The sequence below is a fragment of the Clupea harengus genome, chromosome 23, assembly GCF_900700415.2.
Source record: "Clupea harengus chromosome 23, Ch_v2.0.2, whole genome shotgun sequence".
In the NCBI taxonomy this organism is placed as follows: Eukaryota; Metazoa; Chordata; class Actinopteri; order Clupeiformes; family Clupeidae; genus Clupea; species Clupea harengus.
In genome coordinates, this window is record NC_045174.1 from 1,969,987 (window position 1) to 1,991,730 (window position 21,744).

The 21,744-nt window shown below is 44.9% G+C and overlaps 2 protein-coding genes across 4 annotated transcripts in view; one reads left to right on the forward strand and one right to left on the reverse strand.

Moving 5' to 3' along the window:
- The first annotated feature begins 804 nt into the window (after positions 1 to 804).
- On the forward strand, positions 805 to 8,274 carry acta2 (actin alpha 2, smooth muscle). The gene is made up of 9 exons (XM_012820029.3): positions 805 to 939; positions 3,209 to 3,383; positions 4,097 to 4,225; positions 5,502 to 5,612; positions 5,786 to 5,870; positions 6,003 to 6,164; positions 6,440 to 6,631; positions 6,862 to 7,043; positions 7,379 to 8,274. Exons 2-9 carry the CDS (start codon positions 3,255 to 3,257, stop codon positions 7,520 to 7,522), a joined length of 1,134 nt encoding a protein of 377 aa, XP_012675483.1. The 5' UTR covers positions 805 to 939; positions 3,209 to 3,254; the 3' UTR covers positions 7,523 to 8,274.
- A 393-nt stretch (positions 8,275 to 8,667) lies between these two features.
- stambpl1 (STAM binding protein-like 1) overlaps positions 8,668 to 21,744 on the reverse strand; it is a 24,478-nt gene continuing 11,401 nt past the window's right edge. For 2 of the 3 annotated variants that reach the window (XM_031560897.2, XM_031560898.2), the window contains 7 exons: positions 21,722 to 21,744; positions 18,567 to 18,590; positions 16,008 to 16,132; positions 14,330 to 14,467; positions 12,556 to 12,668; positions 11,432 to 11,531; positions 8,668 to 10,940 (listed from right to left, as the gene is read on the reverse strand). The exon at positions 21,722 to 21,744 is cut by the window's right edge and continues 338 nt beyond it. In XM_031560897.2, coding sequence (XP_031416757.1) covers positions 10,884 to 10,940; positions 11,432 to 11,531; positions 12,556 to 12,668; positions 14,330 to 14,467; positions 16,008 to 16,132; positions 18,567 to 18,590; positions 21,722 to 21,744 — 580 coding nt within the window. In that variant the 3' untranslated portion in view covers positions 8,668 to 10,883. The remainder of the gene's footprint in view (positions 10,941 to 11,431; positions 11,532 to 12,555; positions 12,669 to 14,329; positions 14,468 to 16,007; positions 16,133 to 18,566; positions 18,591 to 21,721) is intronic. The other variant, XM_031560899.2, reaches the window with a different exon arrangement.

Here is a 21,744-nt window from a genome sequence, read left to right on the forward strand (position 1 = left end):
ATTATCAAGCCAAGCCAATGCAAGTCATCATGTTATCAGTAAACAACAATTCCTGAAGTAGCTGTTAACAACACAAAGAAGAAATGAGAAAAAATGACATGAAATCGTTCAGCTGTCTGCACTGTTAAAAATAATGTTTGCGCTATGCTAAGAATGTAGGAGTAACATTTCCTGGAACTGATGGAATACTTGATCTGACCGAACAATTTCACTCGCACGCAGCTGCAGCCAATCGCTGTTGGCATGACAACTGGTGCTGTAATGGATGTGATCTTAGGACATTAGGATGTTGCCCCCTTTGTCTTGACCTAAGACCCCCCCCCCCCTCCCCTCACACATACTACCTCTCTCTCTCTCTCTCACACACACACACACACACACACTCACACACAAACCTTATCCACAAATTGATATTTACACATATACATATCTCAGTGCACACTCCTTGCAGGTGTCACAAAGTTCACATGTGCATGACGTGTGTGTAATTTCTTTAATTAGGCTGGAGGTAACGAGAGGTTAAGAGCCTGTGTGTGTGTGTGTGTGTGTGTGTGTGTGTGTTGAGTGCTAAGGGGGTGCAATCCTCATTCTCTGTTTATATTCCAGGATGAGAGAGAAAAAAAAGTGGGGGAGAGAAAGAGAGAAGGAGAGAAAAAAAAAAAAACGCGCCTGTGGAATGCCCAGGAGGACGATCCAGTGCGGAGCACTGAGGGCCCCCAGAAACGCCCGGATTGGAGTCCTTTCCTGCGGCCATCCCTATAAGGCTGTGCTGGAGCACGGGAGCGGCGCTGAGCGTGGCCCCGGCTCCATGTTTGGGCTGTGGGAGGGGGCAGCAGCGGGCCTGGGGGGGCCCAGGACTACTTAAGAGCCGGACCGGTTGGCGTGTGGCACACCATCACCAAGTGGCCAAACACACCGCCCCGGCTCGGCACTGTCAGGGTGAGTCATGCTCTCTCTCTCTCCATCCATCTCTCTCTCTCTATCTCTCCCTCTTAGTCTCTCCCTCCATCTCTCCTACTTCCTACATCTCTCTGTCTCTCTTTCTCCATCCCTCTCTCTCACTACCCACATCTCTCTCCCTGTCTCTCTTTCTCCATCCCTCTCTCTCTCTCACTCCCTACATCTCTCCCTGTCTGTCCTTCTTGCATTCTCTTTCCCCAGTATCTCTCTCACTTAGTCTCTCCTCTTGAGCACCCTGTTGTTCTCTCAGCGCCTGTTTAAATCTCCACCTGTCATGTCAGATTAGCGGACTCCACTGCGGTTCTGTGGTTTGGGAGATGACCTGGCAACCACTTCTTGAGTCATTTGATTTAAACTGCGTGGTCTGTTATGAAAGTGCGCAGCAATGCTAACGAGATTGAGAAAGACACGAGGATTCATCCTCTGTTGTTGGCTGGGGCTTTAAGGAGGCTGCTTCAAAAGGAGTTTTAATCCCAGAGCAAATCTGGCAGAGCAGCAAGTGGAGCCTGAGGCAGGATCTTGGGGTGGGGCGCGGTAGCTGTTGATGTTGGAGGAAAGTGAAACCTCCCTGGTGTGGTTGGTAGCCGCCTGAAAATTGAAAATGCATCCTTCAGTGAAGTTTGCACTTGTTTAGCCTGTTGCATTAAAGATGACTGGACTGTCAGGGCTTTGGCTTTATGGCGAGGAGAGATAAGGCACTCAAAAACAGCCATAGTCTTCTGTCGAAAGGAGGTTGTGTTCATCGCAAAGAAAGTGCTCGGATGCCTTGAGCCAGCCAGGGCCCTGTGTGTTTGTGTGTGTGTGTGTGTGTGTGTGTTTGTGCATGTGTGTGTGTGTGTGTGTTTGTGCATGTGTGTGTTTGTGTATGCAGATTGGAAGGGAAGTGAGGAAGAGTTTCATCCAAGCAGCACAGCCTCTCTCTCTCTCTCCTTCTCTCTCTTTCTCTCTCTCTCTCTCAGGGCCAGCTCAGGGTTTGCAGGGAAAGCTCTGGACTGAGCTCAGGACATTGGCCCTTTTGATTTGCAAGGTTTATGACTAAATATGGTTCTCCAGGATTCCTGCGTAGGTTTTAGGGAGAGAGAGACTGCCCTCTCCCACCCATCCCCTCTCTCTCTCTCTGTCTCTCTCTCTGTCTCTCTCTCTTTCTCTCTCTCTCTCTCTGATCTCTTTCGCTCTCTTGCTTTTTCCCTCTCTCTCTTTTTTTCTCTCTCCTCCTCTTTTGTCGTCAGCCACAGCAAGGAGAGTCAGTCAGGGAGGGCCAGAGAGAGAGAGAGGGAGAGAGAGAGGGAGAGGGAGAGGGAGAGGGGAGTGGGGAGTGTGTGTGTAGTCCATGGACAGCCACAACTCCCTATCACTTCCAAATTAGGAAGTTTTTCCCCATGGTGCATAGTTCATTCATTTGGGACTCTAGTGGAAGCTCGTCCAGGGCAGCGGAGGGTCTGGATGACATGCTTTACATTACATTACTTAAACTTATTAGTCCTTTATTTTGAAAACCTGTTTTTAAGGGATTAACCTAATTATGCAGAAATGGATCTGGCCATGGGTGTGGATATAAGTAAGGAGTAACCTGATGACATATTTCCGAGGTTGGATGTACATTTTTTTGATGAGGTTTAAGTTCAAGTTTAAGTTTCTAAATTGTATACATACTTTTGTTTTTAGGAGGTGGCAATGCCTGTAGTAGTGTGTGTGGTAGTTTGACTGGTTGGACTAGTAACATTCATGATTTTCTGTGCTGAAGGGTGTGGTCACACACACACACACACACACACACACACACACACACACACACACACACACACACACACACACACACACACACACACACACACACACACACACACACACACACGCACATTCCCTCTCTTTCACACCAGCACATACAACAGCCATGTCTATTTTCTTATATTTTAACCATTGTATCGGAGTAGCGTTTCCAGTCCTGCAGCTTATCTTCCAGGCCTTTGAAACTAAATGTGCAGGTGCCCTAGGGATGGTGGACCCTCTCTCTGCCCCCCAAATACCAGCTGTGGTCAACCACTCTCTCCCCCCTGTTTGTGCCAGCTGTTGTTAACCTCCCTCTTCCATTGTGTGCGTATGTTTGTGTGTGTATGTGTGTGTGTGTGTGTGTGTGTATGTATGTGTGTGTGTGTGTGTGTGTGTGTGTGTGTGTGTGTATGTGTGTCTGTGTGTGTGTGTGTGTGTGTTTGTGTGTGTGTGTGTGCATCTGCATCTGCGTTTGCAGTGATTGTCTCCTGGGAGATTGAGGAAGAAGGAACCCTGCGTTGAAGATGTGTGACGACGAAGAGAGCACCGCACTCGTGTGTGACAATGGCTCCGGTCTGTGCAAGGCAGGCTTCGCCGGGGACGACGCCCCCCGAGCCGTCTTCCCCTCCATCGTGGGCCGTCCCAGACACCAGGTGAGGCTCCACCAATAGGCACCATACAATACTCATGCTCTTAAAAAGGGGTTTAAATGGATTGGATTGTAGCCCCATGTTAGTACATTCTCAAATTCCTTGGCATTTAAAATACAGGATGGATCTCAAAAATATGCCAATGCATTTTCTAGACCATTGTTGGCCCTTTAAATGACATTTTAGAATTTAAAAAATCACCAATAAATGAAAGGATTTTCTTAGTAGCTGGTGTAGTTGGGTCAAACAAATAAGGTTGTGTTTCTTGGCTCGTTCCTCGGAAGGCTTTGACGTTTCCCACTAAAGCCTCCCACTGAGTCTGCCATCATCACAACAGTATCTGTGTCTAAGGCCCGCTTGAGAATCGTTTCAAAGCTGACTTCAGTACACTTCCTGCTAGCAAACGCGGTCCTCACCCTCTCAGGGAGAATAAAAAAGAAAGCATGGCCTTTGTTCTGTGAGAAATATCTTTGAACGCGTACTTTTAGTGTTTTGATTTGCTTATGTTGGTTATGGGCTTGACCCGCGAGTGCTTTGGATGAGTGTTCAAAGTGAGAACATTTAACCGCCATTTTTGTTTCTTTCATGAGAACATCATAGCATTTGGCAGGAGATTCTCTTGGGTGAAATCCAGTTCCCAAGCTAGCACTTGATGTCTAAGTGGCTTTTTTGAGGTGCTGTGTTTGAACCTCTGTCTGTTTTGACTCTGTCCACAGGGTGTGATGGTCGGCATGGGGCAGAAGGACAGCTACGTAGGTGACGAGGCCCAGAGCAAGAGGGGTATCCTGACGCTGAAGTACCCCATCGAGCACGGCATCATCACAAACTGGGACGACATGGAGAAGGTAGGCCCACACACAGGGTGGGGTCCATTCACTAGTATCTGTGCTACACAGACAACAGACCCACAGTATCCACAGACCAAACGTTCTTCAGAGAACTCTTCTCCAAGTTCTCCAAGGGGTGATTGGCATAAAGCAAATAATCGGCGAATGGGTACTTGAAATAAACAGTCCCCTGAATCTTCTAAGTGGAAACTGAAATGGTTTAAATCCACATGCTTGGCAGAGAGCTTTTACGGTTTTTACTCCTGCGGCTGGTGTTTCAGTCCAGCTGGAACCACTTAACCTTCATCGTGCTGATAGACTTTCTGTACACAAGTACCCCTGTAAATGGATGTCAACCCAAACGTCACATATAGGACTGACTCTGTGTCTAAAAATAGATAGACTCCACCGCTTACTCCATTACTACCCTCTTTGCCATTTTGTTTGTGAACAATGTCCCCTGAGTGTCCCAGCATCCCCCTCAATTGCTCCTCCATTTTCACAGAGAGGGTAGATAACAGATAACAGTGAGTCATCTGTGGGCCATGTTTACACACACAAGCCGTCATGGTGGCCTGGCTGCTGCCGGTTCTGTGAGAATATTCAGGCAGGTCAGAGTTTGTAGGGGCCTGTTGTCTGAGAGAGAGAGAGAGAGAGAGAGAGAGAGTGAGTTTTGACTTGTGTGACTCATCCAGTCACAGAGAGACAGCCTGCCTTCACTTACCCCGTCGCTCCGAGCTGGGTCTGGTTAAGCCGGTCGCAGATGCTCGCCGCAGATGGTGTTGTTTGGGCGCTTGGTGAACTAAGCACCTAGTCTGCTGTGCAGCTTCAATGTGGTTAGAGAAACATGCACGCCAAAATTGTAACACAAACACACTGTGAAATAGCTTTAGTAGTCATTGGCAGAAGTCTACAGTCAGCAAGAGATCATTTCAGAAAGCGACTACGTGAAAAAGTATTCAGGTCTGATCCTGGTCTCATCTGGGCCTGATGGGGGTCCTATCTGGGGCGGCTGTTCAGCTTCCCTCTGGGACGATGTTAGTGTTGGCACAGGGAACACTAAATCTGTTCACACAAGCTGATTCAGGGAACACATGCTTCAGTTCTCCATCGGGCGTGGGTGGCTTGTTTGGTGTCGATATTGTGTGTGTGTGTGTGTGTGTGTGTGGGACTGAATGTGTCTTTGTGTGTATGTATGACTCGACTCGTCCGTGTGTGTGTAAGTATCTATATGTGTATAACTCTCTCTCTCTCTGTCTCCCCATGTGATGGTGTGTGTGTGTGTGTTTGTCAGATTTGGCATCATTCCTTCTACAACGAGCTCCGTGTGGCCCCCGAGGAGCACCCCACCCTGCTAACTGAGGCCCCCCTGAACCCCAAAGCCAACAGGGAGAAGATGACCCAGGTAAGGAGGGCAGGGCCAGTAATCCATAATGACAAATGACAGCCATCTTAAATGACAAAGGCTGAGAGGCAAGACCGAACGTGTATACCCATCAATGCATTAGCAGATTAGGTTAACACAATAACATCATGAAGAACTTGGCATTGACACTGTGGTTCCCATTGCTCCTCTAGATCATGTTTGAGACCTTCAACGTACCAGCCATGTATGTAGCTATCCAAGCTGTGCTGTCCCTTTACGCCTCTGGCCGCACAACAGGTCAGTAATGCTCACGTATGGTCAGCCCCTGTGTGGCCTCATCCTGTGTTTGGTTGCGGATCGCTTCATTGCCTCTTCACTGACCCTCATAAAATTCTCCATTGAACCCCCATGTTGCTTGTTTGTCCTCAGGAATTGTCCTTGACTCTGGTGATGGTGTCACCCACAACGTGCCCATTTACGAGGGCTATGCCCTTCCCCATGCCATCATGCGCTTGGACCTGGCTGGCCGTGATCTCACCGACTACCTCATGAAGATCCTGACTGAACGTGGCTACTCATTTGTGACCACTGGTGAGTGAACTGACACCCTGACCACACTTTGTCGCTGTCCTGCGCAGATGTTCGCATCCATAGTGTTTTAGTGATGATGCTTGAGAAGGTAAATGGTTCAAATTCTATCCAATCTGGAAGGAGAATGTAATGATTTGAAATGATATAGTGCTATATTAGCTTAAGTCAATCCCAAGGTTATGTTTGAATTCCCAGGCTTACCAAATACCATGGTTTTGATTTTAAAAAATTATTCACTAAATCTGAATCTCTCTGGTCTTTTTCACAACCTACAGCGGAGAGAGAAATTGTCCGTGACATCAAGGAGAAGCTGTGCTACGTGGCTCTGGACTTTGAGAACGAGATGGCCACCGCTGCCACCTCCTCCTCCCTGGAGAAGAGCTACGAGCTCCCTGACGGACAGGTCATCACCATTGGCAACGAGAGGTTCCGCTGCCCCGAGACCCTCTTCCAGCCTTCCTTCATTGGTAATATGCCTCCTCTTCTTCTTGTTTTTCTTTTCCTTCTCTGCACCCTTGATCATTCCATAGCTCTTAATTCAAAGACTTTTCTTTTCTCTTGTCTTTTAACAGGTTTTCATAACATAGCCATGTTTTAATAAAGATTTTTTTTTAAAGAATGGGATGGTTTTTTCCCTCTGTTTTGAAAGCTCTCTGTTTGTTTACTACTGAATTCTGACTTCTGAAATCCTCCCCAGGTATGGAGTCTGCTGGTATCCATGAAACCACTTACAACAGCATCATGAAGTGCGACATTGACATCCGTAAGGACCTGTACGCCAACAACGTCCTGTCTGGCGGTACCACCATGTACCCTGGTATTGCTGACCGCATGCAGAAAGAGATTACCGCTCTGGCCCCCAGCACCATGAAAATCAAGGTAACCCCCCCCCCCCCCCCCCCAACCCTGCCCCTTTCTGATTCCTGATTCCTCTCCGTCTCTCTTATACACTCAGACCTTTGTAGACAAGCATGCGCTGTAGGTATTGCATATTGCATCCATTTTGAGGTGTTTCTACAACCTCTCTGCAACCATTTATGAATTCGTTAAAACAGCTTTCATCATTTCTTTCAGAGAAAATACTTGTGTGATGTAAAACCTAATTTAGGAAGTTGAAGGCCTCTTGTTCACTTATCACTAGCTCAGGTGTTGTTGAATGCTGAACCTGACTGTACCTGATCTCCCCCTGCTCTTCTCTGCCTCTCTCCTCCCAGATCATCGCCCCACCTGAGCGCAAGTACTCCGTCTGGATTGGTGGCTCCATCCTGGCCTCCCTCTCCACCTTCCAGCAGATGTGGATCAGCAAACAGGAGTACGACGAAGCCGGCCCCTCTATCGTGCATCGCAAGTGCTTCTAAACGCACCCAGAACCCCTCGTCCCCTTCCCCCACCTGTCCCTACTCCTGCCCCAACCACCGCATCTTTCCTTCTGCCCCCCCCCCCCACCCCTCCACCATCTCTACAGTCTTGCCTGTAAACTGTGAACGCATAGAGTCCCCCCTCCCCCTCCCCTTCCCCTCGCCCCGCCCTTCTCCTTCTGTGTCCTCTTTGCACTGCCCTCACCTGTGTGAATGTGTTTTTTCTCTCTCTCATTTTGATGTTCTTATTTTGTTGTTGTTTTGGACGAATAAAACAAACAAAAGCTTGAAGGTGCTGCCGATATGAAATTGTTGGGGGATTTCTTTCCTGTGCGGGCACGTAGGCATGATAAGACTCCAGAGTTACAGAGGGCTGGCGGGAGGTGGGCGGGAGGCGGGCGGGTGGAACACGGTTCACCTGAGAGGGCCTTCATGGCGGTTGGTTCTGGTTCAGAACCTAAATCTGGTCCGGTTCTGGTCAACTGTGTTCCGGGTTAGGGTTAGCAGTTGCTGTTACAGTACCGACTCTACTGTACTCAATCCTAAAAGGGGTTCTACTCATGAGCTCCCTCTGGTGGTCCACCACCGCCACTGCACCCCTGCCGCTTTCTCTGAACGTGAGGTTAAAGTCTTGCTTGTGCTCTTTCACTACTGTATGCTTCCAAGTGTGGAAAGGCAGTTCTGTGAGGATATTATCATTCTGATTGCCCCAGGGGAAAAAAATTATAATAAAAGCTCTGCAAAAAAAAAAAGCAGTTTGTCTGTATCATTATTCATCAACCTGTCAGTCAGAGGAAATGTACCAGCTTCACACCACCATGATAGTGTGTTAGCGACAGGAAATGGTATTGCACAAGTTCATAGCTCATAGGGTAGTGGAAAGCTTCAGCTGACATTCATGGCAATAACTCATCTGTTTCTTCCTTGAGGGCACCTGAGGCAATCCTCGTCACAGTGCCTCCCGTTGCCAACTGGCGACGGGAAATTTTGGCATTTATAATAACCTGCATACCAACCGCGACCAACCGTGAATGAGTGAATCATTACTCAAGGCTATCATATCACTACTCTTGACACTAATTTAGCAGGTATTACTCGTAGGTTGAGTCAACACAGACGATCAGAACAAGGAGACCAAACACTGGTTATCATTATAATTGTTTTTTTTAATCAACCATTCTTTAATAACAAATTGTCAGTGGAAAAAAAAAACTCTTTGCACATGGTGCGCAGGTACACAAGACCGACCCCCAACACTCACACCTCACACACAGAGCAGCAGAGACACACAGATATAAGACATGTTACGTCTCCCCGGACCACCAGCGCCGCTCCCCCCACCCCCAACCCCCTAAAACACAACACTTCACACAGCTGCACAACCGGGAGACCTTGGGAAACACAAATGACAATCAAACAAACCAGAAAAGGAACAATATAGAATATAAATGAAAAGAGAACGCCGTTCACACCACCAACGGAGCAAGCTGACACTATTGCCGCAAGAGCCATTTATTTATTTTGTTTTGAGGTTTTGCTTCACACACACACGCACACACACACACACACACACACACACACACACACACACACACACTTTTAGATCACCCATCTAAAATCTACAGTTAGAAATCAGGGGGGGAAAAAGACAGCAATAAAATATCTGATGAAATACAGTGGTTGATGGCACGTGAAATACAGTAGTTTGAGTACATGTGGTGGTAGTTGCTATACTGAGGATGTGCTTTGAGTGTGGGGCAAGTGCTGGACCTGAGTTCTGTGTGGCTGGGGTAGGGGGTAGGGGGGGGACTACAGATACGGGGCTAATAGGAATAGCTTTTCCGTTAAGGCCTTTAAGGGGGTTCTGTTCCGTTAAGGCCTTTAAGGGGCTTCTGTTCCGTTAAGGCCTTTAAGGGGGTTCTGTATTTCTGCAAACTCCTTTGGTTTTGTGTGTACTTGTTTGTGTGTGTGTGTGTGTGAGTGTGTATGTGTGTCTTTTGTTGATCCTTTGAACAGACTCGGCTCTCAAACGTATACAATCACACCACTAGTAGGCAAGACACGCCTGTATGCTCATCTTCAGAAGAAGCAAACAACACAAATAGCTTGATAATGACACGCAGCTTCAGCAATACAGCTTGTGACATCACTTAACACTAAAAAACACATTCTTCACTACAAACTAATATGGCAAGAAAAAAAGAATAATTACCGTATGACTGACGATAGCATTGGATATGGCTCAGCAAAGTCTGGTGATAGAAGCATTCACATCTTGACATCTTATTGAGTTCTCTCTGTTATTGACTGAGAGACTGTTGGCCACAAACAAATTCGTAAAAAGTAGAAAGTAAAAAAAAAAGAAAAGCCAAAATATCTTCAAGTTTATAAAGCAGCCCAAAGCACAGGCTGAATACTGAAAATCACTTAATGCTCAACATGTCGATGTAACTACAATGTCAGGCTTCAACCCAGCTTTGTCAATCAGCTTGTCCTTAAGAAGACATCTGTAAAATCAGCGAGGCTTTTCTGGCTCTTTCCAATGGAACCACAGCACCATCTTGTGGTCAAATAAAAACCTGCATAAATTTGATCACAAAATAACTATCCTTCCAACAGCAGGTCTTTTTGTTTTGTTTTCCGTCTAGTTAATGTACCCTGTCACAGCTCATACTAACAAACCCTTTCAAAGCATAGTTAGAAGTTAGGCGTTTGGTGTACTTCTGCGGACATGGTGTGCGTACAGTATCAGCACGGTACGGGTGACGCACATTCCGTCATACGCCCAGTCCGTACGGACTGTCCGTGCTGCAGCAACATGTTGAGTCCGTATTGACTGGGCATGTGCAGAACTGAGCGTGCAGTAGTTCCCATGCACCCAGTACAATGAGGTCAAAGTTCCCATGCACCCAGTACAATAAGGTCAAAGTTCACATGTACCCAGTACAATGAGGTCATAGTGCACATGTACTCGGCCTGTCCGTGTCCACTTGTCAACAAGAGCACTAAAATGAGTATACTTGGGACACACCAATGCGCACGTCCGTATCGATGCACCAAGCCGCGTCCGCAGAAGTGTACCTCGGCATTTAAAGACCCCAAAAATAAAACCAAATAATATAAAATAACACAACACAGTTAGAACATCATCATCAAAACTTTTCCGTAACATTCAGGATGGCAAAGAAATAAAAAAAGAAGAAGCGAATCCACAGTACTTCAGTTCAAAATAAATAAATACAAAAGCCTTCATGTAAACAGAGATAAAAATTGGACCGGCGGGCTTCTGAAAAAAAGAGCTTGCGGTCACGGTCACGTTCACGTTCACTGCGTGGTGAGTTTCTCGTCCCCAGTTCCCCTGTCACCTGAGGTCTAGTACCATTGTCTTTGAGTCCTTCACAACAACGTGTTTGCAGATCTGCAGAGAATGAGGTAATGTCACCAAATGGTCTCCAGGGTTACGCATTCAGCTTCATCACAAGTCTGAACTGCTGTAAAATGATGAGCTCACAAAATGGAATACACAGAGTATATGTATATTTTCATCTTTTTCTTTCTTTCTTGCTTCCTTTCCTTATTTCTTTCTATCTCCCCAAGACAAATACGGTACCATGAGAAGTGAAGCCAACCCCAGATAACCCAACTTCCAGCCTAGTATATGCTTAGTACCAGTCTCTTACAGGCTTAGGGTCTCAGAAACTATGTGAGGAACATCTATGTGAAATAAAACAAAGTTATGCTACTCCTCCAGCTGAATTTGCATCAGTGCACACAAACACAAACACACACACACACAGACATACACACACACACACACACAGAGACACACACACACACACACACACACACACACACACACACACACACACACACAGAGACACACACAGACACACGCAGTGTGTGACTTACAGTGAATAGAGGTGGGTCCTTTGAATGCGGATGAAAGCCCTTCAGTCTGCAGCCAGCCACCTCCCCCATCCCCGAGCTGGTGAGTCTAAACACTCCTGTGCTGAAACACGCACACACACACGCACACGCACACACACACACACACACACACAGACACACACACACACACGCACACACACACACACATCTCATTACATGATATTACACATTAGAACACATGTTTCACATCGCACAATCACATCGCACAATCACCCTACCCACGCAAGAATAAAACAAAGCTCAAACATAAACCAATACCATACACAAATAGACATAGACACACACACACACACACACACACACACACACACAATCACACCACAAATCACACATGCATTAAACCCTTCCTTCAGCACTCTCACAATGGCTGGTAATGACAACAAGCTTAGCAGGCCTCCACTTTAGCCTCTGAGATGATCCTCAGACAATAGCCATATTCTGCACGATTATGCTGCACTTTTCTATTCGACTGGGGCTACACCACTCTCCTAAACCACCTAGTGCATTAAAAGTCAAAACCCTCTCCCCCTATCCCTCCCCCTCTCTGCAGTCTAAAAGCTACGTTTCAGGAGATCTATGTTATCAGCCTGGCGTGCACCACAGAGGCCTTTTTGATATTTGACTGGTCGGTTTGAGTGGAGCATCTTTGGTTCACTGCCCAGGTAGGCGTAGCCTACAGCTGCAGCACTGCGGAGGTCCAGTCGAATAGGCATAATCCCATCCGGTCCACTCAGAGAACTCAATCTCCCAGGCTCCTCAGCGACCACTTGTCACAGGAAGAGTGAGAGTCCCCTAAGGAGATAGGCCAGAGGCTGACAATATGGCTACTGAACAAAACCATGTGAAAGAGCCTGACTGATTTCCATAGCGAGTATGCTAAATTAAGGGAATGAAAGCACACTCTCTCTCTCACACACACACACACAAACAAACACAAACACAAACACAAACAAACACACGCTCACAAACATATGCTCACACAATCTGACACCCACAGCCACTCTCTCTTTTTCTCACTCACACGCACACACACACACACACACACACTCTCTCTCTCTCTCTCTCACACACACACAGAAACTCACTCATTGTGCTTTGGAGCACAGACAATGGCGATGGCTTCTGGCAGCATGAGCTGGTAGGAGCAGTGAGTGTGCAGGTCAACACTGGACAAGAACGCCGTCTGCGTCGGGTGGGTCTGGAAACCAAGCACACAGGAGGTGTGTGAGACACACACACTGGCATATGGGCAGAAACAAATAACACCCTCACACACACACACACACACCTATTCCAAAATGACAGTTCCAATAGCCATGGACTATGGGAATCCTGCTAGACAGCAGCAAACTGTTCTGGAGGGCCTCTGCCGGATCCAGGCCACGTTAGGGCCAGACCTGGGCCAGACCTGAAACAGCATGAGTTGCCTGCTGCTAATTGTGTGTTCCATGATAAACGTCTGATTTTAAAAGCCCCTGCTGACTTTGATTATAAAAATAATAAGTCTGTGAGTGAGAGAGGTGTCTGTGTGTGTCTGTGTGTGTGTGTGTGTGTGTGTGTGGGGGGGGGGGGGGGTTCCGATGAGGTCACCTTGGCAGGCTCTGGCTTCTCACCCTATCTGACACTGCAGCACTTTTCAGCACCCTGCTCCGGTTACCTCAGGCAGCTCAGCATCTCCTCCAGCACAATACACAGAGACCTAAGCCTCCCAATCACAAACACACACTCTGGAGACAGTGCCAGGGAGGCCTGTGTGTTCAAGAGGCATGTTGGTACAGCAGCCGACGGCTAACCTCTGACCCATAGACATACTACAGATACTTTAGATACTGGATCACTGCCACTGTTCTAGCATATTCATAGCAACTTCTTTAGCTCGGGTACACAGGGCGCTTGATGGTTGTTGCTATGGATACCATTCAACTCTATTCTTAAGTAGACAATGTCCATGACGGTGTTCTGACAATGAAAAAGTGCTGAGTGCTGAAACATGATCTTGAGTGCATCTGGGTTTGATTTTCAACACTTCTGTGGTGTTCAACTCATGACTGTCTGTGATGCGCTCCACACAGCTCCGTACAGGTGAGTCATTAGCCTCTCTCACACACCGGGGACAGAACAAGAGGGTTTGGAGGTGGTGAGGAGGATGACAGAACCGGGGATATTATGCAGACATTATGTGCACCTTAGTGTGTGTGTGTGTGTGAATATGAGATTAAAAAGACTAAATAGACTAAAAACATATAGAACCTATAAAATATATAGGATATAAAAAAGGAATAAAAGTGAAAGGATAAAAGTCCAAATAACACAATACCAAAAAATAAATAAAAAATAAGAGAGAGACATACAAAAGCTTAAACTAACATATCAAAATAAAAATTAACATATATCAGCTAAATCTAAGAGTAAAAAAAAAAAGAATGGATAAGGTAAATAAGAGAAACATAAATAGAAACATAAAACCATGAATATGGATAATAGAACAGGATCAAACCACCAAAACAATAAAAATGCAATAAAAGAACAAATTAAAATGAAAACTGAACAAAAAATTGGAAATTCAAATTCAAATGAAAGGAGAACAAACCCAGAGAAAGGCAGTATATGAAAGGGAGTTTTCAGTGACAGTGTGTGGGTGTATGTGAGTGACTGTGTACTTATGAGGTGTGACCGTGTGGAGAATGTGAGTGACTGTTCACGTGTGTGTGTGTGTGTGTGTGTGCGCATGTGTGTATACGTTAGTGATTCACTGATGTTTCACTGGTGTGTGTGTATGTGTGAGTATACATTGGTGATTCATTGATGTTTCACTGGTGTGTGTGTGTGTGTGTGTGTGTGTGTGTGTGTATCACCTACATGGATCCAGCCGAGTGTAAGCAGGCTGTGGCGGTCCTGGTAGCTGAAGAGCTCTTCCACGTTCTCCATGTCACAGTAGTCCGGCCCGGCTGACTGCTTAGGGACGATCACGTGGGTCAGCACAAACTCGTTGTGTGTCTGTTGGGAGTATACACCCCTTTATTAGTTTCTAATCTTTACACACACACACACACACACACACACACACACACACACAGACACAGACACAGACACACACCAAGGTCTGTGCTGTGACCTGTTCCCTACAGTATGAAACTCCTTTCCACAGAAAAAAAAAAGATTACCTCAATTGATTACACTGAGGTTGATAGTGGCACCATGGTTGTCAGAAAGAGGTCATCTTAAAGTTCCTCTTTCTGTCAACAGCACTACTCTTTTCACTTCCCCGCATCTAAAAGCACAAGGTCTTGTTTCACAAAAGAAGGGAAAGTCTGTCTAAACACCCTTCAGGCACTGTTTACATAATACATATCTCATGGTATATTGTATACGAAGGACTCCATTTACCATATAGACACATTCGACTGACTGTTAACACCTGGGGAGGGTTCCATTGAATGGACCATTGGAGATGTATGGCGGATTAGATAGAAAGAAACGGAATGAACAAAGACTTGTCATTTCAAGACATGCCACACCATTTGAAAATGGAGAAACACAATGGATGAGAATTAGACCTGAGGGGAATGTGATCCCACTATCCAGACTATCCACGCCCTTTGCTACGATTACCATCCTTAATCTAGTTCAGGCTCTTCAAAGACACACCCACACACACACACCATCAGGGTCAAACGCCCACACACACACACACACACACACACACACACACACACACACACACACAAACACACACACACACACACACACACAAACACACACACAAACACACACACAAACACACACACACACACACACACACAGAGGCATTGCTACAACAGTGTCAGAAGAGGACAAACATGAAAACAATGCCCTGTTGGACTTTGAACATTAACCATTGATAACGCCATAAAAGACAGAGGCCACCTTTCCCTTTCACCTCTCCCTCAGGCTGAGCACTTCAGGAAGACAACCTGAGGGAGCTTTAGGGTGTGGCATCCGACTAATGTACTATATACTGTAAACCACATCCTCACTATACCACACAGAACTCAGCTCCTAAAACAAGAGAACAAGCGATTCATTTGCTGGTGACACTGTGACTCTACCACAGCTTACTTCCTTCCAAGAACACACGTCAGACTTTCATTAAAACAAAAAACATGTTGTTCTGATGAAAAACAAATCCCAGTTGTTTCCGCATGACTAATTGGGGGGGACGGAGTGGACACAGGTTGGCCTGGAGCTGGTCTGAAGGCATGAAGCGTGTAGCATGACTGCATATTAGGTGGTGACTAGCTAATGAACAGCTGTATGAATGAAGTGGCTAATTAGCCCACAAAGCACAATATGTCCGGATCGGTAGTGCTGGTCCTGAGTGATGTGAATAGAAGCCACCAGATAATGATTATGAGTATGATTCAGGAATGAGAGACCTTGGCATCTGCCGTGGCCAGAAGAATGTATCCTTCGTGACTGTTGGATGGATATGCTATGACTCAACACCTGGATTAAGATTAGGATTGAGAAGGAGATTAGGGATTAGGCTCAGATTTACCAGTTTCCCGCAGAGCACCCCACATGTCTCGATCCCCCGCGCCGTGTTGCTGTCCGCCAGTAGCAGGAACCGGTGCGTCAGGTCCCTGGGGACCAGCACGCGTCTCAGGCCGTCCACTCGCTGATCTGGGAACAGGGAAGAAATACCACAACACTACTAATAAGAGTATAGAGTGCTATAATACCACAACACTACTAATAAGAGTATAGAGTGCTATAATACAACAACACTACTAATAAGAGTATAGAGTGATATAATACCACAACACTACTAATAAGAGTATAGAGTGATATAATACCACAACACTACTAATAAGAGTATAAAGTGCTATAATACCACAACACTACTAATAAGAGTATAGAGTGCTATAATACCACAACACTACTAATAAGAGTATAAAGTGCTATAATACCACAACACTACTAATAAGAGTATAGAGTGCTATAATACCACAACACTACTAATAAGAGTATAGAGTGATATAATACCACAACACTACTAATAAGAGTATAGAGTGCTATAATACCACAACACTACTAATAAGAGTATAGAGTGATATAATACCACAACACTACTAATAAGAGTATAGAGTGCTATAATACCACAACACTACTAATAAGAGTATAAAGTGCTATAATACCACAACACTACTAATAAGAGTATAGAGTGATATAATACCACAACACTACTAATAAGAGTATAAAGTGCTATAATACCACAACTACTAATAAGAGTATAGAGTGATATAATACCACAACACTACTAATAAGAGTATAGAGTGCTATAATACCACAACACTACTAATAAGAGTATAGAGTGATATAATACCACAACACTACTAATAAGAGTATAGAGTGATATAATACCACAACACTACTAATAAGAGTATAGAGTGATATAATACCACAACACTACTAATAAGAGTATAGAGTGCTATAATACCACAACACTACTAATAAGAGTATAGAGTGCTATAATACCACAACACTACTAATAAGAGTATAAAGTGATATAATACCACAACACTACTAATAAGAGTATAAAGTGATATAATACCACAACACTACTAATAAGAGTATAAAGTGCTATAATACCACAACACTACTAATAAGAGTATAGAGTGCTATAATACCACAACACTACTAATAAGAGTATAAAGTGATATAATACCACAACACTACTAATAAGAGTATAAAGTGCTATGTACTCAGAAATGCTAAAAAAAATGAGTGCATCTGGGTTTGAATACAGACAACAGTGTATAACATTTAGAACACAACAAAACACATTTCTCAGCCAACACAGGGCCAAATGTACACAAAGACACTTGTGTGTGTGTGTGTGTGTCTTTGTGTACAACTTTCCACAGAACCATGTGTACGCATAATCCAACCATTTTTGTATGGAAGCCTTTCAACAGAGTTATTAACGTCCACCCATTCTCCTCATGAATCTGAACAGGAGTCAAATCAGTGTAACCTTATGTGCAGAGGAACACCCATCACGGCCACCCCCTCAATGATCCTTATATGGACGAGACACACTATAAATGGGTCAGATCAGCATGTACAGCTTCCAGGTAAACCTCCCCATGGAAAACACCAACAGACTAACAGACTGCTGCTCGGCCTGTCTGTTTATTATAATCAGCTGACATGTGAGTCACATCTTTGTTTCAAAGTTAAATTAGCACTAATATGATAAATGAAACAAAGGATAAATTAATATATTGATAATGTGTTCTTACCGAGATCAAGCACTTCTCAAATAATTTGGATATTGCTTTAATAGTAGTTCATTTAAATGATCAAACTGATCATTCTCTATATGACTATCTCAAATCAGAATCACACATCCTCCTCTCAAAGGCTCCCACTGATTCAGGGTCTCTTAACATACTAGCCTGAGTCCAGGGGAGGGGGACAATATGGCAGATTGGTAATAAGCACTTAAAGCCATGTGCTGTGAGAACCTAATTTGGATTTGTGCTGACCTGGGACCAGCTGAGAGCTGTAGGAGTAAATACACAAATGAAAGGAGCCATTTTCACCCATTAGCCCATGAGTCATCAGCATTAGGGGGAGGGGGGGGGGGGGCATGCTGCCATCTCATACCCAAGAGAGAGGGGGAAGGGGGGGGGGGGGTGGCAGGGGAGATAGAGAGAAATATGAGAGAGAGAAGGGGGAGGAGGGGGAGAAGAGAGAAAGAGAGACAGAAAGAGAAAGAGAGGGGGAAAAGAGGGGAGGGATGGCAGGGGAGCTAGAGATAGAAATATGAGAGAGTGAGGAGGGGGGGGGGTGGCAGGGGATCTAGAGAGATACAAATATGAGAAAGAGAGAGGGAGAGAGAGACAGAAAGAAAAGAGAGGGAGGGGGGTGGACTGAAAGTCTTGAAAGAGAGGAAATGAAAGGAGGAATCAATGGAAAAAGAGACACAACAAAGTGAGAAAGAGAAATTGAAGAGATGACGAAGAGCTGAAACTGTGAGAGAGAGAGAAGAGAGAGTCGTGTTGCCTACATGCCAAACACATCACGTCACATGAACAACACTGACACTCACTCTGTAGATCAGCAAGGTTCTCAGCTAGAGACACAAAGAGAGAAAAAGAAAGAGTGAGTTAAGACAAAGACAGAGCAAAAGACTAATAAAGAGAAAAACAAAAGAGAGAAGAGAGAACCATGAACTGAGAGAGAGCGAGTGAATGGCAGAGTAACGGAGGAGTAATAAGCACGTGGAAAGAGAGGGCCTGAGGAAGCACTGACCGTGGTTACATGGATTCGAATAACTGCCTTAGTCGGACTGAAATCGCATTATCCGTTTCATGTAAGCACCTTAGTCGGATCGTAGTCGGACCGCACATAGTCGGACTAACACCCCTGGATAACTCGATCCGATCCAGTTGATAGTTCGACTATTGCGGCATGTAACGGTGAATTGGATAAGGAACTGGACTTTGCGTCTTTGCGCATGCTCCCTCTCTCCCTGCCAAGTCGTGACCCGGAAGACGAAAGAGGGATAAGTTGTCTCAACTGTTCATACTAATGACACGGTTTTTTATGAATATCCTGCAGACTGTCTCACAAGCTTATTCTTGTTGATTATGAACAAACATAACAGAAGAGGTCCGAAGATATGAGCACCTTTACAACCCCTCCTTAAACACGTATAAGGACGTTCCACATTTTATTTGCTTAAAACAACAGCAGTACTGTCAAATCAGCTGTCACTCGGCTATTACCTGACCAAGGTTCTATGGCAATGTTCCGAAAGCCCATTTTTCCGACAGCCCGCTGTTCCGAAATTGTGAGTACAGCAACGTGAACCACTATTGCCCACATGCACATCCCAATGAATCACACAATCATAAACATATAAATGCCTTTATTTCACAAGCATTAACTTGAATTCAGAATATTATTATACACACATGCATTTGCATCGCGATGATACAAAAATATTTGTATGATTGCCAACGCATGCATGCTTTGTCAGTGCTTGACAAGATCTGCGTAATGTCCTGCGACAATCTGCCGGTGATTTCCTTCGCATGAGTGGTAGCCTACCCCATATTCAAAACCAGAGTAGGCTAAGTTAACAAATATTGCCTAGGAAAAGTTATATGCGTGATAGCCCGGTGAGCGTCTCCGCTCTGCTGTGCAAACGAAATGCTTTGAGTGTTTTGTGCCACTTAAAATATTTCTAAATTTTGCCAGGGGGACTATTTTTCGGAATATTGAGATTTCGGAATATCGGGCTTTCGGAACACTGGGCCGTCTCCCCTGACCAATACCTGTCAAACTTGGTGATACTATTCACAACTAATTTGTCCTTCATTTTATCAAATATGATGAAATTTGGTATTGTGCCCGCGAGGCACGCGTGACTTTAGTTGTGTTCAGTTATCTGGCGCTGAAAAAAACCACGACAAAGTACTGTTAAATCAGAAAGCAAACAAGCTGTCACTCGGCTATTACCTGACCAATACCTGTCAAACTCGGTGATACTATTCACAACTAATATGTCCTTCATTCTATCAAATATGATGAAATTTGGTATTGTGCCCGCGAGGCACGCGTGACTTTAGTTGTGTTCAGTTATCTGGCGCTGAAAAAAACCACGAAAAGGTACTGTCAAATCAGAAAGCAAATCAGCTGTCACTCGGCTATTACCTGACCAATACCTATCAAACTCGGTGATACTATTCACAACTAATATGTCCTTCATTCTATCAAATATGATGAAATTTGGTATTGTGCCCGCGAGGCACGCGTGACTTTAGTTGTGTTCAGTTATCTGGCGCTGAAAAAAACCACGAAAAGGTACTGTCAAATCAGAAAGCAAATCAGCTGTCACTCGGCTATTACCTGACCAATACCTATCAAACTCGGTGATACTATTCACAACTAATATGTCCTTCATTCTATCAAATATGATGAAATTTGGTATTGTGCCCGCGAGGCACGCGTGACTTTAGTTGTGTTCAGTTATCTGGCGCTGAAAAAAACCACGAAAAGGTACTGTCAAATCAGAAAGCAAATCAGCTGTCACTCGGCTATTACCTGACCAATACCTATCAAACTCGGTGATACTATTCACAACTAATATGTCCTTCATTCTATCAAATATGATGAAATTTGGTATTGTGGCCGCGAGGCACGCGTGACTTTAGTTGTGTTCAGTTATTTGGCGCTGCCCTCTAAAGACAGAGACGTGACAGGTGGATCGAGATATTTTCCCGTAAATACCTTTACCTAAATACCTTTATAGACAACATCGATCATACACTCCCATTGCACTCAAACAACCACACTCAAACGAGGAGATATTGTATCAATTAGCCTATTATGTATTGTATTAATTGCACAGAGTTCCAGTGGCGCATGCAGCCGTACGCACTGTGCGTACCTTCTGCTACGCGAGAAGAAGAAAAATATATCATGAACGCATATTTATTAAAATGGGGAAACTATAAAATCGGAGTACAGACAACTAATGCCCAGCGTTGACGATGCAGATACAGAGCTGGAAACAGCTAAATGAGTTACGCAGTGAACTTTATCAAGCCCTGGAAAGTTCGGCAAATTTCTAGCCAAACATTCATTGCGTCCTGAAGGTCTTGTATCTATCTACGAAAAGACTGACTGGACTTGCTCTCATGAATATTCACACAGATTTGGAAATCGACAGCGAAGAAGTACTAAAACAATTTGATGCAACTGGCAGAAGGGCAATGCGTTTAGGCTGTAACCCATTATTTGCGCGCGTGTTTGAATGTGCGTGCGTTTCTCTCGCCTTTTATCTTTCACCTTTGAATAATGTAACTTATAAACACATCGGCCTGGCAGAAACAAACAAACAAACAAACAACCCAAGAGGCAACACGCATTTCTGGACCGATGAACAGACGCGATTCATGCTCAATCAACTGTTGTTGTTATTGGTAGTGGTGAAGAGGTCAAGCGGAAAGGGCTGTATCACCACTAGTTGTAATAAAAACAGCGCCACCTATCGTATCGGATATGACATGCTTTCGGCCAATGATTCGATTTATTCACTGCCATGTATATTGGGATAATAGCACCTACCCTCGAAAGAAAGCATAGTCCGACTAAGCAAAGATTCGAATTATACCATCATGTAAACACACTGACTGAGTTGGATAAAACAGGTGAAATGCCAACTCTATCAGCAGCACAAACAGCCCCAGCACTCACTCTGCACAGCGGCTAAGGTGGGG